This window comes from Chiloscyllium plagiosum, unplaced genomic scaffold (assembly GCF_037043375.1).
Source record: "Chiloscyllium plagiosum isolate Xiang-an unplaced genomic scaffold, Cpla_swu_hap1 HiC_scaffold_35, whole genome shotgun sequence".
Classification (NCBI taxonomy): domain Eukaryota; kingdom Metazoa; phylum Chordata; class Chondrichthyes; order Orectolobiformes; family Hemiscylliidae; genus Chiloscyllium; species Chiloscyllium plagiosum.
The window spans coordinates 37,908,847-37,927,865 of NW_028270173.1; the positions used below are offsets into that span (position 1 = coordinate 37,908,847).

The 19,019-nt window shown below is 44.5% G+C and overlaps 1 protein-coding gene across 6 annotated transcripts in view; it reads right to left on the reverse strand.

Moving 5' to 3' along the window:
• The window catches only part of LOC122541220 (collagen alpha-1(V) chain-like), a 386,777-nt gene that overhangs the window by 69,382 nt on the left and 298,376 nt on the right, over window positions 1-19,019 (reverse strand). For all 6 annotated transcript variants that reach the window (XM_087979516.1, XM_087979517.1, XM_087979518.1 and 3 more), the window contains 8 exons: window positions 17,093-17,146; window positions 15,070-15,114; window positions 14,315-14,368; window positions 14,125-14,169; window positions 6,069-6,122; window positions 3,556-3,663; window positions 1,956-2,009; window positions 401-454 (listed from right to left, as the gene is read on the reverse strand). In XM_087979516.1, the coding sequence (XP_087835642.1) occupies window positions 401-454; window positions 1,956-2,009; window positions 3,556-3,663; window positions 6,069-6,122; window positions 14,125-14,169; window positions 14,315-14,368; window positions 15,070-15,114; window positions 17,093-17,146 (468 nt within the window). The remainder of the gene's footprint in view (window positions 1-400; window positions 455-1,955; window positions 2,010-3,555; window positions 3,664-6,068; window positions 6,123-14,124; window positions 14,170-14,314; window positions 14,369-15,069; window positions 15,115-17,092; window positions 17,147-19,019) is intronic.

The window sequence follows — 19,019 nt, forward strand, 5'->3', positions numbered from 1 at the left end:
AGAAGGGGCAGTGAAAGAAGGGAGAGACAGATGGAGGAGTGACGGAGGGAGAGAGAAGGATTTTTTGGAGACAAAGAGCAGAGTCAGCAAGACAACAAAGAGAGAGAAAGGGAAGTGGGCACAGAAACATACAGCAACACAGACAGAGTAGATAATAAGAACAAAACAAATAGAGATTAAGTGAGGGACAAAAGGCACAAAAGCGAGGGAGGGGTGAGAAACAGTGAAAGTGAGTGAGTGAGAGAGTGAGAGAGAAAGAGAGAGAGAGAGAGAAAATGGGAGAGAAGAGAAACATATGATGAGTCATTAATTGCTTATCATGACTTTCCTTATTAAAACTCAGACATTCAGGAGTATATCGCTGTGTTTTCAATGGTCAAAGATTTCATCTGGGACTTACCCTAGCACCTTTCTCTCCGTTAGCTCCTGGGAATCCGGGGAAACCAAGAGAACCCTGGAGAAAGGAAACAGATATTTAGACAAAACTTGAGCGAGAACCAACATCAACCACCACCCACTATTCCCCAGCATGAAATACAGAACAAACAAACAAGCAAACTAAGGGGATTTCAGTGAATCAAGGTGAGGCAGCTCTGGGAAGATGCATGAAGTTACTGGAATTAGTTTAGGCAGAATTGCCAACTGATTCTGTGGTTGTGGGCTGGCAGAGGAGGGTAAAACGTAGAACATCTTCGCCCCATCTCCCCCACTGCACTTCAACTCCACTCCCTCTATTCCCCTGAAGGAGTTCCCCCTCCAAGAACATGTAAGCTTCACTCACAGTGTGGGGCCGCCCCTCAATCAAGTGAGATCCGGGAGACAGCTGTTCCAGTCCATTCATCACAGCTTCTGTGCGTTTCCTAAGATTCCACATGCTGTGCTGATATGGTCCAAGCTGAGTGAACCTAACTACACAACTGCAGGTCTAAACAACTGGGCATGGGTCCAGAAATGGAACAAAGGCACATCCATAGGTGAAAGTGGGCACACTTTCTTTTACACACAGATACAAGTGGTCAGCATGGTGGCTCAGTGGCTAGTATTGCAGATTCACAACGCCAGGGACCCGGGTTCAATACCAGCCTCGGACACCTGTCTGCGTGGAGTTGCACATTTGCCCTGTATCTGCACGAGTTTCCTTCAGGTGTTCCAGTGTCCTACCATGGTCCAAAGATGTACAGGCTAAGTGGGTTAGCCTTGGGAAATGTAGGGATAGGGTAGGCAGTGGCACCTCAGAGGATCAGTGTGGACTTGATGGGCCAAATCGCCTGCTTCCACATTGTAGGGATTATACAAAATGCACACACATATAGACAAATGTATAAACAAACATATGCATGCACACTTTCACACAGACAAATACACACACACACACAGACATATAGATAGAATACAATAAACAAGCATCCTGGAAATATCTGAAATAAAGATGCACTTATATAGCTCCTCTCACAACCTCAAGATGTCCCAAAATGTACTCTCTTTTGTCGGAAATATGACAGCCAACTCACACACATTTGTGATGGTGCGTGAATGATAAATATAGGTCAGGATACTGGATGGCACACCCCTTCCTTCTTTGAAACTCTGGCCATGGGACTTTGCATGTTGACCTGAGAGGGCTGCTGGGGTACCAGTTTCACATCTTATCCAAAAGATGGAATTTCCAAGAGTGCAGCGGGCTCTCAGGGATGTATGAGGAGTATCAGCCTGTATCATATCTATGCCGTGAGCTTCAATCCCACAAGTTACTGACTCCCAGGCCAGACTACTGACATGTGCATACATAAATAGACACAAACACACAGAAACACAAACAGTGGTACTTATGTATATATACATGCACTGGAAATAAAGTGTTTCTGAAGATGTAAATGAAATATCAAATAATTTGCTGATTATAAAATGCTGTGTAACTCTGCCACATTTGACAGCTTTTGCTTCAATCTTCTTACCTTAGGTCCCTGGCGTCCAGGGTAACCAGGGAGACCGGGCACTCCAAGTTTACCCTAAAAACAGTGAAACGGAGGTAATGAAACAGGGATGATTACAATGCACCGAGTATCTATTTAACATGTAAATTTATTGACAATTGACAACTAACTTATTTTATAGCAAACATGGCCCTTCATTGGAAATTTATCAGTTGAACTTTGACATAGAGTTACAGGAGGGAAGGCAGCTATCAGATCTGACAACCAAAGGTTTGGTTACAGGGATTGATTTTTAAGCACATGACTTAAAAGGATGAGGGGCATATTGAAACACAAAGGTTTTGGAAGGAAATCTCAGAGGCCAGGGTCTAGACAGCTCAGGGCACTGTCTCCAGTGGTGGGCCACAGCAAGAAATCCTACAGAAAAGCTGAGTCAGATGAACATTGAGTTCATGGGGGTTTGCAGGGCTGGTGGCAATGATGAAGAAAGTGAGGTGCCAAACCAATGAGGAACTGAAATACAAAGATGAGATTTGGAGTACTGCTGTGAAGAGAGATATCCTGCTGAAGTTTTCAATCCCGCGGTTTATCAGGAAACATGTAAGAGTGCCAAATTTTAAATTATCACAACAAGTTATATGAGCAGAAAAGGGCACTGAGTGCTGAAGGGGTGCTTCAAGACATCCTCTTAGAGTTACGTGGATGTTAGTGGAGCCTCCACCTCGCTGTTACTTTCTTCACAGTGATGCTGCAATCAGCATTCACTTATCGACCAATCAGCATCCTTTTTCCCCTGTAGTGTAAATTGTTGTGATCGTCTGAAAATTGGCATTCTTGCATGTGTCCTGATGAGTGCAGAATGCATGTGTCTTCAGTTTTTAACAATATCCGAGGCTTTGAGGTGAGAATCTTTGTCAGGATATGTGTGTGTGTGCGCGCGCGCGCGCGGTTTTATTAGTGGGTGCGTATGTCTTGGTACAGGATTGGACATAAAGACGACAAGGGTGTTGGAGAAGGGGAACCTCATGGCAACAAAGGGTATGGGTTAAGGTTCCAACAGCAGATACGCTGAGCCACAGGGAAGGAAGGAGGAAGCAATAGTGTGCACAGTAGATCAATCCACATGGTGCCAGGGATATAAGGTCAAAAGCTTAGAGGGGAACAGTGATCCAACTCCCATTCCAATTCATATGTTAAACTTTGACAGAACTGACTTAATTCTCAACAAGGTGGACCAGGGAAGGGGAGAACAGGAACAGGAGAATTTTTTTAAAAACCACAGGAAGACACAAAGGTTGGGGGGGGGGGGGGGGGGGGGGGGGGGCTGTGGTGGTAGTAAGGCGTTCAAGCGTAGGGAGAAATGGTGGCAGGTGAGGAAAGGAGTCAGAATAGGATGTGAGGAAGGTAGAGAATGGCAAGAGATCAGAGTTGAAGGGTGAGAGTTAAGAGAACAGGCAAATTGAGGGAAGGAAGGAGCTAGGACAGTGAGAGACAGACAGAAAGAGATGGAGATGGAGACAGAGAGAAAACGGATAAGTCTCAGAGGGAACATATCCCTGTCACCTGACATGGGCTGGAAGAAGAGTTGAGATGGGGACTGTCAGACCACAATGTCTCTCACCTTCTCACCTGGTGCACCCAAGGGACCAGGGTCACCTGGAGGTCCTACACGACCTTTGGGACCTTCGGGTCCATCCTCCCCTCGAGGACCGGTTGGCCCAATCTCTCCCTGATAGAAAAAGGGAAAAGGACAATTAATACTTTTTAAAAATGCAAGTGTCACAAATCTTTCCAGATGAGCAGAATTGCTAAGTCAATGGAGTACAACCATATTTGACAGAGAGAGAGAGAGAAAAAGATGGAGAGAGAGTGTGAGAGAGAGAGAAATGGGGTGGGGGGGGGAGGAGAGACACGTGGGGGGAGAGAGACGGGGGGGAAGAGAGAGAGAGAGAGACAGACATAAAAAATGAGAGCGAGAGAGACAGACAGACACACATACACACAATGAGAGAGAGAGATAATGAGAATGAGAGAGAGACAATGTGAGAGAAAGAGAGAATGAGAGAAAGAGAGAACGTGTGAGAGAGAGACAGAAAGAGAGAGAGAGAGACGAGATAGTATGGTTAATGCATTGTCAGGCAGGCGCATGAACACACGCCTCCAAAGTACATTTGGTCAGAAGACAGTGAAAACCCACCTTCATGATTCAAGGTATGTTGCCTTTAACTATTTTAATCATTCTTTTCCATACCACAATTGATACAGATATCTCTTTCAGCACCTTTCTGGAGAATTTCTATCTCAGTACCCTCAACGATTCAAAGGTGCAGATAAGGACGCTCGTTGATGTTTACATACTGTTGAACACCATTCGCAATTCCACAGAAACTTAAAATTTCAGCAAAACTTGGACAATGTTCAGACTTGGTTGGAGGTGTGGCAAGTAACATTTTCACCTCACAATGTCAGGTAATCCAAGCATCATCCCTTGACATTCAATGACATCACCAATTAAATTGCCAACTAGCAATATCCTGGATGTTAGTACTGATCAGAAACCAAACTGGACAAATCAAATAAATACTGTACCTATAGACCAAGTCAGAGGCAAGAAATCTTGCGGTGTGTAATTGATCTCCTAGTTCCCCAAATCCTCTGGCTCATCTACAAGGCATAAGTCAGGAGAGTGATGGAACACTCTTCACTTGTTTGGATGTGTGCAGCTCCAACAGCACCAGAGAAGCTTGACACAAACCAGGACAAACAGCATGTTTGACCGGCACCCATTAATTATTCACTGCCTTGCTGTCACTGAGAGCTCATATCGATTGTGTACACCTGCACAATGCACTGGGAATTCACCAAGACTCCATCAACAGCACGTTTCAAACCCATGACCTCTACCAACTAGAAGGGCAAGAGCAGCAAATATATGGGAACACCCTCAATACCTACAGGTTCTCCTCCAAGCAACTCACCATCCTGACCTGCAACTATACATTGTGATTCTTCAGTGCCATTGTTCAAACTCTAGGACTCCATCCCTTACAGCACTGTGAGCATATTTACTCCCACAGACTTGAGCAGCTCAAGAAAGTAGGTCACTACCTTTTCCAGAGAAATCAGGGATGGACTCTAAATACTGGTATCTCCAGTGCCAGTTACAGTGCATCAAATGAATTAAAAAGTCCATTCCAACTATCTAATCAAGCACAGTGGCAATTGTGTAATTCCTTCATTAGTGCCATCAGAATTAGTTTTAATTTAACTGTCTTTATTATTTTGAAACCAAAATGCTGACGATGGAAGAATAAATACTGAAAAAAGTGCACAATGCACGTAATGCCAGGATGATGCCTAATCCTCTTCACAGAATCACAGAGGTCTTATGGCATGGAGGGAGACCATCCAACCCATAATGACTACACTGGCTCTTCAAATGAGCATCACTAACTACTACTGATCCCCTGCTCTGTCGAAATACCCTTGCGCATTATTATTTATCCAAATAACCATCCACACACACAGTTTCTGCTGCTGCCCCTTCAATCAGTCCCACATTCTCCTATCTAGCAGCGACAGGCATTTGGAGGACATTGGCATTTCACACCTCAACTGCTTGTTGTCTGAAGGCTTGAGAGTGTCTACAGATTGAACACATGACATAAGACACTTACCTGTGAATTCAGTGAGTCATCTGTCTTTACAGCCTATGGCCCAATCCAATCAGCCACAATCTTATTGATTAGTGGAGCAGGCTTGAGGAGTCAAATTGCCACTCCAGATCCTATTTCCTTATCCTAATGCAATGATACACATGAAAGTGTAGACTTATAAGCCTGTCAAGCCTGCTCTGCCACTGAATTAGATCATGGCAGAGCAACGTCCAGATCCTACATTATTCCATATCCCTCAATGTCATTAGTGTCTAGAAAACTATCATCTTCTGTCTTGAACGTGCTCAATGACTGAGCTTCCCCAAAACTCTGAGGTACAGAATTCTAAAAATTCACCATCATCTGAGGGGAGAAATTCCTCCACCTCCTCCTAAGTCTTAAATCACATGCCCTGTCTTCAAAGGCCATGCTCTCTAGGTCTAGACTCTAGAAGCCATTATAAAACCAGCATCCTTACTCGTTCGCCTTTGAGGCCCATGTCTCCCTTGAAGCCTGAGAACCCATCTTCACCCTAGGAGAAAGCAATAGACAACAAGTGAATTGTAGCAAATCAGAGTGACACAGAAATAAACCCAGTATTTCTACTCATCAATCTATTGCTAATTAAAAAATTCACAGGACACTCTCGAGCACTTGTCCTCAAGTTGAAGTATTTGTCTCTAGTATTTGTCCTCAAGTATTTGTTGAAGTATCAGTGTTGTTCTATCATTGGAAACAGGACAGCCAGTTTATGCACATCAGTATTATTAAACAATGCTGTGACAGTGACTGAATTTTCACACTGTGATGCTGTGCGGGATAAGCTTTGTCAATAGGACACTGTGGAGACCATTTTCAAACATAGGTAAGGGTATCTTTCACATCTGAGGTGAAGTCCTAAGTTTGACATTCCATATGAAAGACAGCGTCTCTGACAGTTCAGCGGTCCCTCAGTACCATGCTGGATTTATTCGCCTGGATTGTTGGCAAACTTCCAGAGTTGGACTTGAACCCCTCCACCTGGTTTTACTCCGAGATGATTGTACTACCGTCTGAGCCTTAATACAGACCCGTTGAAATTACTGGAATAAGTAACATCAAAGATAATAAGAGAGGGCCCAATGATTCTCTGCTCAGGACATTCTCAACAGTCTGGGCTTAAACAGGCAATTCTAACAATTGCTAACGTTCGGAATCAGCAACTTAAAATTAGAAGGTGCCTCTAAGATAATGAAACATCTCAAAGTGCTTTACAGAAGCATTATAAAACAAAATATAACATCAAGCCACATAGGACTTATTTTATTATTTGTTCATAGAATGTGGGCATGCTGGCAAGGTCAACATTTATTGCTGATCCCTTATTGGCCAGAGGGCAGTTCAAAATCATTGTTTTGGATCTAGAGCCATGTGGATATCAGACCAGGTTAGGGTGACAGATTTCCATCCTTAAAAGGATTAGTGAACCAGATCAGTTTTTAACAAGAATGGATAATCGGCTAATGGTCACCATTAGGCCAGCTTTTCAATTCCAGGCTTTTATTGAATTCAGATACCATGATGGGATTCAGACTCATGTTTTCAGAACATCAGCATGGTGTTCTGGATTGCTAGTATAGTGACACTCTTATTGCACCACCACTTCACCTCCTGGACCATTTGGCTACAAGTTTGGTCAATGAGTTAGGCTTTAAATCACATTTGCTGGGAAGAAAGTGCAGATGGGGTCCTGGAGATGTTTACGGAGTGGATGCCGAGGCTTAGGACTCAGACAGCTGACAGTGGAGCCACCAATGATACGAGAGATCAAAACCAGGAGACACTCAGCGTACCCAGATTGCGAAAGTGCAGAACACAGAGGGTTGTGGGGCTGGAGTAGATAATGGAGAATGAACAGAGAGCAAGCAGAAGTAGGTACTGCAGATGCTGGAGATTAGAGTCAATATTAGAGTGGTGCTGGGAAAGTACAGCAGGCCAGGCAGCAGGAGGAGCAGGAAAATCAACGTTTCAGGCAAAAGCCCTTCATCAGGAGTGAGGCTGGGAGCCTCGGGGGTGGAGAGATAAATGGGAGGTGGGGGGGAATGGGACTGGGGAGAAGGTAGCTGAGAGTGCAATAGGTGAGTGGAGGTGGGAGTGAAGGTAATAGGTCAGAGAGGAGGGTGGAGCAGATAGGTAGGAAGGAAGATTGACAGGTGGGACAGGTCATGAGGACAGTGCTGAGCTGGAAGGTTGGAACTGGGGTAAAGTGGGGGGGGAGGGGAAGTGAGGAAATTGATGAAGTCCACATTGATGCCCTGGGGTTGCAGGGTCCTGAGGCAGAAGATGATGCGTTCTTCCTCCAGTTGAGGACCGGGGAGGGGGGGGGGATCTGTTGAGATTTACACAGAGGTTGGTGGGGTGGGAGGTGAGGACCGGGGGTGGGGGGGTACAGAACACCCCTGATCCTCACATTCCACCCCACCAACCTCTGTATAAATCGAATGACCCGCTGACATTTCCACCACCTCCAAACAGACCCCACCAACAGAGTTATATTTCTCTCCCCACCCCTATCTGCTTTCCGCAAAGACCACTCCCTCAGCAAATACCTAGTCAAGTCCACAACAACCCACCCTCCCCTCCCGGCACCTTCCCCTGCCACTGCGGGAATTGCAAAACCTGTGTCCACACCTCTCCCCCTCACCTCCGTCCAATGCCCCAAAAGAGCCTTACACATCCATTAAAACATTTCACCTGCATTGAAACATAACTTATTGTATCCATTGCTCCCAATGCAGTCTCCTCTACATTGGGGAGACCGGACATCTCCTCACAGAGCGCTTCAGAGAACATCTCCAGGACACCCACACCAATCAGCCCCACCAGCCCATGGTTGAACATTTCAACTCCCCCTCCCACTCTGCGAAGGACATGCAGGTCCTGGGCTTCCTCCACCTCCACCCCTTCACCATCTGACACCTGGAGGAAGAACGCATCATCTTCTGCCTCAGGACCCTTCAACCCCATGGCATCAATGTGGACTTCACCAGTTTCCTCATTTCTCCGACCTATCACCTTCACCCCACCTCCATCCACCTATTGCACTCTCAGCTACCTTCTCCCCAGTCCCACCTCTCCCACCTCTCTCCCCTCCCCCCACCCCTCCCAGCCTCCCCATTTATCTTTCCACCCCTGAGGTGCCCAGCCTCCTTCCTGATGAAGGGCTTTTGCCTGAAAAGGTCATTTTCCTGCTCCTCAGATGCTGCCTGACCTGCTGTACATTTCCAGTACCATTCTAATCATGAACAGAGAGCAGTCTGGGAAGGTAAGAGATTCTGATTTGAAATGATTTCAACTGAGAAACTGAAAAGTGATATCACAGGAGGGCTTTGATTTGATTGGCTCATAATGGGTCTGCAAAATTCAAATCTGTGCTAAATTGAATATCGTTAATTTATTGGTTACAACTTGCATAAGCAGAGATACAAAAAGTTTAAAAATTTAAAAACAAATTCAGAACTAATAAAATGAAGTAAGAATGGAGGGTTAGAGGATGTGTTGTTTCTGCATGATGTAGGAGCTGGTGGACCCCATTGTGGTTCCCAGTGACCATGTCTGTAGTAAATGTTGGTTGCTGGAAGAACTCTGGCTCAGAGTTGAAGAGCTGGAGTCTAAGCTTCAAACATTCTGACACACCAGGAAGGGGGAAGAGGGTTGCCTGAATGCTATTTTTCACGAGACAGTCACACTCCTTAGACTAACTAACTTGAATTCAGCCAGTGGGGATGGGACCATGAGTGAGGAAGGTAGAGGGATCCAGCAGGTAGAATTGCAAGAGCCTCAGTCCCTGTGCTGTTCAAACGTTTTGCTCCCTGTGTGGACAGCAATGGGCGCTGCAGGGAGGAGGAACCAACTGACCGTAGAACCATGGTGCAGGAAGCCATTCAAATGAGGGATAGAGAAGAGAAATGCTTTTGTAATTGTGGGTAGTGTAGTTGAGGGTATAGACCATGTTCTCTATGACTAGGGTCGAGAGTCTCAAAGATTGTGTTGTCTGCCTGGTGCCCGGGTTTGAGATATCTCATCGGGGCTGTAGAGGAACTTGGAGTGGGAGGGTAAAGATCCAGTGGTCGTGGTCGATGTAGGTACTAACAACATAGATAAAACTAGGGCAGTGGTTCTACTAAGGGATGATGAACAGCTAGGAGCTAAATTAGAAAGCAGAACCAGAAAGATAATAATCTCTGGATTACTACCTGAGCCATGAGCTAATTGGCACAGGGTCAATAAGATTAGGCAGATAAATGTATGGCTCAAGATTGGTATGGGAGAAATGGGTTTGAATTCATTGGACATTGGCACTAATTCAGGGGAAGAAGGGACCTGTTACGTTGAGATGGTCTTCATCTGAACCATGCTGGGAGCAGAGTCCAAGTAAATCACATAGCTAGGATTGTAGACAGGGCTTTAAACTAAATGGGGGGGGGGGCTCAGTTATCGAGGAAATTAAAAAACCAAAATTAAGGGAGGAGGTAAGAGTGCAGAACTCAGGAGAGGTTATTAAAGTCTCTAGCACAGACACAAATAGGACAGAGTGTACAGAAAGGGTTAGCAATCGAATGATAATGAGAACGGGGGGGGGGCGATTAATACAGAACTGAAGGTGTTATATCTGAATGCACACAGTATAAGAAATAAGGGAAATGAGCATGTGGCACAGAGTGAAATTGGCAGGTATGATGTAGTGAGCATCCCTGAGACATGGCTACAAAGGGATCAGGATTGGGAGCTGAATATTCAAGGATATACATCCTATCGAAAAGATAGGTAAGTGGGCAGAGGGGGTGGGATTGCCTTATGAGTAAGAAATGAAATTAAATCAATAGTGAGAAACGAAGTAGGGGCAGATGGTGTAGAATCTGTGTGGGTAGAATTGAGGAACCGCAAAGGTAAAAAATGCCATAGTTGGAGCAATGCACAGGCTTCAAATAGTAATCAGGAGCTGGGACGCAAGATACACCAGGAGATAGAAAGGATGTGTAGGAAAGGCAAAGTTACAGTGGGTCATGGGGGATTTCAATATGCAGGTGGACTGGGAAAATCAGGTTGGTAGTTGATTGCAAGAAAAAGGAATTTATGGAATGTCTACGAATTGGCTTTTTGGAGCAGCTTGTGGTGGAGGCTAGGGGACAGGCAGCACTGGATTTAGTTTTGTGCAATGAGGCAGAATTGATCAGGGAGCTTCAAGGTGAAGGAACGCTTAGGAGGCAGTGACCATAACATGATTGAATTTACTCTGTAATTTGAGAAGATGAAGATAGAATTAGCGGTAATGGTATGACAGCTGAATAAAGGCAACTACAGAGGCATGAGGGAGGAGCTGTGTAGAATTGACTGGGCGAGGAGCCAAGCAGGAAAGACAATGGAACAGTAATGGCAAGAGTTTCTGGAAATAATTTAGGAGACATGTCAGAGACTCATCCTGGGGAAAAAGCAGCATGGTACATGGAGGATGGGGCAACCATGGCTGACTAAGGAAGTCAGGGATCGCATAAAAGCAAAAGAGAAAGCATATAATATCGCGAAGGACAGTGGGAAACCAGAGGATTGGGAAGATTGCAAAGACCAACAGAGGGCAACAAGAAAAGAAATATGGAGGGAGAAGATTAAATATAAGGGTAATGTAGCTAATAATATAGAAGGAAGACTGTAAAAGTCTCTTTAGATTTCTAAACAACAAAAGAGAGGCAAAAGTCGAAATTAGGCTGCTGGAAAATGATGCTGAACAGATAGTAGTGAGTAACAAGGAAATGGTTGAGGAGCTGAATAATTACTTTGTTTCAGTCATCACAGTGGAAGACATGAGTAATATCCCAAAAATTCAAGAGAGTGAGAGGACAGAGCTCAGTATGGTGGCCATCACCAAGGAGAAGGTGCGAGAAATACCAAATTCCCTGAAGCTGGATAAATCACCTGAACCAGATGAGCTATACACCAGAGTTATAAAGGAGATAGCTGAAGAGATAGTGGAGGTGAGAGTGGTGTTTTTCAGGAATCACTAGAATGAGGGAGGGAGCCAAAGGACTGGAAAATCACTAACGTGACACTCCTGTTTAAGAAGGGAATAAGGCGAAAGATAGGAAATTTCAGACTGACCTCAGTCATGACTAAGATCCTGAAATCAATTGTGAAGGATGAGATTTCTGAATACTTGGGAGTGTATGGCATAATACGGCAAAGACAACATGGTTTCATCAAGGGGAGGTCATGTCTGACAAATCTGCTTGAATTCCTTGAGGAAATAACGAGAAGGTTAAACCAAGGAGAGCCAATGGATGTTATCTGCCTGAACTTCAAAAAGGTCTTTGACAAGGTGCTGCACAAGAGGCTACTGAGTAACACTAAGGCCCATGGCATTACAGGCAAGGTATTAGCATGGATAGAAGCTTGGCTACTGGCAGAAAACAGAGAGTGCGGATAAAAGGGTCCTTCCCAGGATGGCAGCCAGTGACTGGTGGTATTTCGCAAGAATCACTGTCGGGACCACAACTTTTCACTTTATACATTAACGATGATGGAACTGAGAGGATTCTGACTAAGTTTGCAGATGATACAAATATAGAAAGAGGGACAAGTAGCATTGAGGAGGTGGGGAGGCTGCAGAAAGATTTGAACAGGTTAGGAGAGGGGGCAAAGAAGTGCCTGATGAGTGCAACGTGGGAAAGTGTGCGGTCATGCACTTTGGTCAGAAGAATAGATGCATGGACTATTTTCTAAATCGGCAGAAAATTCAGAAGTCTGAATTGCAAAGAGACTTGGGCGTTCTCATCCAGGATTCTCTCAAGGCAAACTTGCAGGATGAGTCAGTAGTTAGAAAGGCAAATGCAATGATGGTACTTATTTTGAGAGGACTTGAAAATAAAAGCAGGGATGTACTTCAGAGGTTCTATAAGGCTCTGGTGTATTGTGTGCAGTTTGGGCCCCATACCTCAGAAAGGATGCACTGGCTCTGCAGAAAGTGTTCAAAGGAGGTTCACAGAATGGTCCCACACATGAAAAGCTTAACGTATGAGGAACATTTGAGGACTCTGAATTTATACATGATGGAGTTTAGAAGGATGAGGGGGATCTAATTGAAACATATGGAATACTGAATGGCCTGGACAGAGTAGATGTTGGGAAAATGTTTCCACTGGTAGGAGAGACTAGAACCCGAGGGCATAGCCTTAGAGTAAAGGAAAGACTTTTTAGAATGGAGATAGGAAGAAACTTCTTCAGCCAGAGTGGTGAATCTATGCAATTCGTTGCCACTGAAGCCAGGAGGCCAGGTCATGAGTATATTTAAGACTGAGATAGATAGGTTCTTGAGTATCAAAGGGATCAAGGGTTACGGGGAGAAAGCGAAAGAATGGGGTTGAGAAACTTATCAGCAATGTTTGAATGGCTGAGCAGACTCAATGGGCTGAATAGTCTAATTTCTGCTCCTATGTCTATGGCCTTATGGTCTAATGGAACTGGTGGAGGAGTGTGTCGGTTGAAGAGGACAACAAGAGATTTGAAATCAAGATATTGCTGAACCTGGAGCTAGTGTAACTCAGTGAGCAGAGTGGGATCAGGAGAGGTGGGACCTGATATGGGAAGGATTGCAGGCAAGAGTGGTTTGGATGGACTCCAGGTTAGGGAGGATACTGTGTGGCAAGCAGCAAGGTGTATTGGAACAGTCACACATACTTGGCTCTGACTAGCAGTGCTAATGTCCAAACTCACTGTCTCCATTAGTGCAGAAACTATAGCCATCTCAATAGATTTTGGTTGGCATGATTGGAAACTATTAGCTTCCAGCAGAACCAATGCATGCTCCATCGCTGAGATCAGTACACATAGAGAAACACAATGTTCAGGTGAACTATCTGTATGTGTACTATGGTTATGACACAAAGTAGCAGCTCTTGAGAGCAGCAACAGGCTGAAGAAGAGTGGTGTTGATTTGGCACTAACTGACATCTGATCAAAGAGTGCCCTCAAATAGTGCAAGTGTCAGTGGAGAGTACCAAGTACGACTCTTTTAGTAACTGACTAGATTGACTAGCTCCTATGTAAGAGCAGATCAAGTGTCAACGGCTACAGGGGAACACAGAAAACACGGAGAACAGACCCACATACTCCAGCTGAAAGCAGGGTCAGAGCGAAGGAGAGTAATTTATTAGCTTGATTGGTCAAAGTTAAAATCTGAGCCTGTGAATGGTCAGAAGGAAGCAACATGCAGGGAGAAGGGGAGTTCCACACTCTGGAAAAGGCAGGTTGGGTTGGAGCAGGGGCCAGGCAAACAAGAGCCAGAAGAGAAGGGAAGAATGCGCAGCCAGGTCTTCAGGAGAAATGGGAGATACTGATTGAGAGTAGCAACGGCCGTAGTTCTAGTGGTAAGCTAGACAGAGAGACAGAAACAAAGACGGAGGAAGGAATTGGAGATGAAGGCCAAGGAAAGGACGGCTAATTGGCTAAATCAGCACAGTGTTCGAAACAGAAATGCAAAAGACTGAACAAAACCATCTTACCTTTTCACCTTTGTGTCCCTTCAACCCTCGGATTCCTTCAGATCCCTGAAACAAAGCAAATGGATAATTCAGTTTCAATGTGGGGGAATTTGTTGCGGGTGGCATCTAGTGTGGGGGTCACATTGGTCATCGTCTCGATTATTCGAAGGAGGGCATGGGGGCCAATGCAGCTGCTGGTGTTAATACTCACCTTCACACCACGTGGGCCAGGATAGCCAATAGGACCTTGTGGACCAGACTGACCCTGCGCAGGGGCAAAAGTGGGAAAAAAAAGAATGAGATATCACCATATACCAATCATCGATCATCCAAAGTTCAATACAATTGCATGCACGGTGGCCTCACCTTCCCACCACCGTCACCACATGCACTTGGCAGGCCCCACTCCATAGCAATCTATCCCGTACCATTCTTTTCATTTGGAACACTCTCACTAGACCTCACTTATAAACTGGGATGACATTCATTTCCATTCACCATTTTCAGGGACAAAAATTAAAATTTAAAATTACACCAATGATCTGGCATTGGTAGATTTGGATCTCGCTGCAAGAAGTTGGCTAAGGGGTAAATAAATATTGGGCAGGATACAATCCATATTCTTCTCCAAAACAGTGCAATGAGATCTTTTAACAAACAAATGGTAAAAGACCCAATCATGGAGCACTATTGCAATAACATCAGCTAATTACTCACCCAAACCTGTAACAATTGGATATGACTGTAACTAGTCAAAACTGGAGTTCCATTTTAAGGTGCACAAGACCATTTTCAATATGCCACTCACTTCCAAGTTTTACTGTTTATTTTCCCTAGCAAGCAATTTGACCTTATAACTGTTGATTAATTTTATTTTGACTCGTGTCATGCCTCAATTCTTTAACAAGATGACCAATAACTTCTTGGATGACCAAGATGACCAACAAGTGTCGACGATATCCGTACCTGGTTACCCTTTGGACCCACTGCACCTTCTTTACCTGGGTGGCCCTGAAAAGAAGGTAAACAAAAGTTAGAGGTCAAGTAATATGAATAGAGTAAATTTGGAGCCTGATGGCGTTCAAGTATTGTCAATGAGAGGAAAAGAAACAGAAGCAAAGTATGAAGATGAAGATCAAAAGTCAGGGAGCACCAAGAGAGGAATCCAAAACGTACCGTACTAATAAAGGCTAGGTGACGCCACCAAGCACATTTTAAAAGAAGTAATAATTGCTGCAATTAATTCAACACTATAACTCTGAGGTGGTGTTGAATTGAAGAATCTGTTAAAAAATATTTCCAAAACCCTGCACTTTGTAGCCATACTTATTTCAGAATGAGCACATGTTAATAGGGCTGTTTATTACTTTCCATAGAATCATCCAAATCTCATAATATTACCAATGTTACCCCTGTCATCAATCGTAGCTTTAACATTGCACCATCAGTGCTCCCTGTAGTATGGCAGTGGGTGGCTACATAACTTGTGTCCATAAGGGCTCCAAGTTTTGCTTGCCTGACTGGGTGGGGGAGGGGATATGGAATTTCAAAATGTTGATTGAATTAAGTAAAACAAAAACAGTTCAAAACGAAAACAAGCCCATACCCCGTTGCCTAGATGGCAATCAAGAGTCTTTACTGTGGGTATGCAGTCACATTAAGACAAGATCTCTTTCTCTGAAGGGCATTAGTAAAGCAGACGGGATTTTACAACATGACCACGGACCCTATTGCCAGCTTTTAATGCCAGATAATTACTGCATTCAAATTTCATTATCTGCCACAGTGAGATTCAAATGCATGCCCTCAGGATATTAGTCTGGTTTTCTCAGTTACTAATCAGGCCAAATGGTAATGTAGCAGCTCCCTGCTGCCCCCGAACTCAGCCATTTCAGAGGGCAGCTAAGCTGCTGTAGATTCACTTACGGGCCAGGCTAGGAAAGGACAAAGGATTTCCTTCCCTGGAGGACTTTAGGGTGAGTCTTTACCACCACCACTTTTAATTCCAGATTTATTAATTCAAGTTAAATTTCACTCAGCTGTTGTGGCAGAATTTGAACCCATGATCCTAGAACATTAGTTACAAAATTTGGAATACTAGCTTAGTGACATTACCATTAGGCCAGCACCTCCCTTTCAGGATTCTGTGATTCACCACTACTGGTTAACTACATGTCTCAATGTTCACTGCCTTACTGTAGCCCTCGTTTGCTGATCCATCAGCAACATATAACCAGACACCCAAACTGAGTGTTTTACAGAGTACAGGGTATTCAGCCCACGAGATAGTTCTGTATTTTATTTGCTTCACTTGAACTATTTAGATTTGTCATGTAATGATTAGCATCGTATCGCGAAATTCCTCTTCAAAAGACAGACTGTTTGAAGCAGCTTTGTTTCGTCTTGCATTCATGAAACACTGCCTCAAAAACAAAGTCCTGAGTTCAAGGGAAACATTTCGCATTCCATCAACAGAGACTGAACCTTTTTGGAATTGAAAGGCTGCAAAGCTGTAGTCAAAGGGTATGGCAGCGGGACCGATTAGATTGCTTTTGCAGAGGGTGGGCGTGGAGACAATAGGCTGAACGGTGTCCTTATGGAAATCTATCCTAGATTAAACTATGCAAGACAGAATTCACAGTATCATGAACTCAAGGGTGTAGGGATGCAGGTGGGATGGGGTGGTGTGGGGGAATGGGTGAGTTGAAGGCAGGTGAGTTGATGGCTCAGGACCCCATGGGGAACTGGTCACCTAGAGCTGACCTGCTTTTCCCGATCACTGAAATCTTTACAGTCCAGTCCTAGCAGCCACATAAGGGTAAATGGACAGAGCATTTGATAACTCAGAAAGGAACTAGCGTCCTTGTTCTAAAAATCCTACCCATGCCACCACCACCAACCTCCCTGAGACCCACCGCCCCCAACGCCACCATGGTAGAGTTAAAGTAAACCAGAATGTTTACGGCAAGGAGCCCACAGAAATACCTACAGGAGGACCATCAGCTCCAGGAATTCCAGGAAGTCCAGGTTTTCCAGTTGGGCCCTGCAGGAAGAAAAATTAGGAAGGAACATTAGACTCATGGCCAACATCTTGATGTCAACCAGCAACAATAGCTATTAGAGGCTGGAAAACCATCCAGAGACACAGAGGCTATTATTTGATGCCAAGCTACATAAGGAACGGTTACAGGGCAGATTGTCAAAAGCTTGGTCAAAATAGGTTCTGCTACATGGATCAGTGCTGGGACCACAATTGCTTTCAAGGTATTTTAATAGCTTGGAGATAGAAAGTGAATGTATTGTAAACAAGTTCACAAATGAAGCAAAATTGGTTGGAAAGGCAAGTGGTGAGGATGACACAAAGTGGGATCTGCACAGGGATACAGATAGATAAAGTGACTGTGCAAAAACTTGGTAAATAAAACGTTGTGCTGGGAATTGTGAGCTTATGCACAAATGAATAGAGGGCCTGAAATACTGCAGAAAGTGACATAACAGAAGAATTTGGGAGGCCTCATCCACAAATCACAAAAAATGTAGCATACACATTCAGCACATAAAAGGGAAGGCAATTGGCCTTTATTTCAAAGGGAGTGGAGTATAAAAATAGGAAGGTTTTGCTAAGAGAATATAAGGCACTGGCCAGACCATAGCAGGAATACTATGAACTGGTTTGGGCCTCTTATTTTAGGAAAGGTATCCTGGCATTGGAGACAATACAGAGATGATATCAGGTATGGAGGGACTGCCTTATGAGGACAGGTTGAGTAGATTGAACCAGGGATTAGATTGGGGTTTAAAAGAATGAGAGATGACTTTATTGAAATATACAAGATTCTAGAGTACTTGACAGGGTTGGTGCATAAAGGTTGACTCCCCTTGCAAGAGTCTCAGGCAAGAGAACATAATCTAAGAATGAGGGGTCACCCAATTAGGACAGAGATGGAGGAATTTCAGCTGTCAGAGAGTAGTGAATCTGTGGAATTCTTTACTGGAAGAGCTGTCAAGGCTAGGGTCATTAGGTAGGGAAGAGGCAGAAAAGGGGAGGTGAGGATTTGCAGATCAGCCATGATCTCATTGAATGATGAAACAGGTTTGATGGGCTGAATGGGTCTACTTGTGCTCCCAAAGTCTGATGATCTTATGGAATTTAGGGAGGGAGGAAAAGAGGGCAAAGAGTTAAATGAGGGGGGGGGGGGGGGGGGGGGGGGGGTGCGGAGGGAAGAATACAGGGTGAGTGGGTGGGTTGGGGTGATTCCAGAGACTGAGATCCCAGAAATTGAAGGCACAACCATCAGTGCAGGCATTTAAAATGAGGATGGTCAAGAAGCTGAGATTTGAGAAGCGTAGGGAACTCTAAGAGCTGTGGAACTGCAGATTACAGAGATGTGGAGGGGGGCATTAAATGCAGCACAGAACTAGAGAATTGTGAACTGCCCATCCATTCTGGATGGCTGGCCTGAATTTCCTGCCTTGTGCCAATGAGGGTTGATCCTCACCAAAGGACATAGAACATTACAGCGCAGTATAGGCCCTTTGGCCTTCAATGTTGCGCCAACCTGGGAAACCAATATGATGCCCATCTTACCTACACTACTCCTTCATCATCCATATGTTTACCCAATAACCATTTAAATGTCCTTAATGTTGGTAAGTCTACTGTTGTAGGCATGGCATTCCATGCCCTTACTACTCTGAGTAAAGAATCTACCTTCACATCTGTCCTATATCTATCACCCCTCAATTTAAAGCTATGACCTTCATGCTAGCCATGACCATCTGAGGAAAAAGGCTCTGTGTCTACCCTATCTAATCCGCTGATCATCTTGTACATCTCGATTCAGTCACCTCTCAACCTTCTCTCTAACGAAAACAGCCTCAAGTCCCTCAGCCTTTCCTCATAAGGCCTTCTCTCC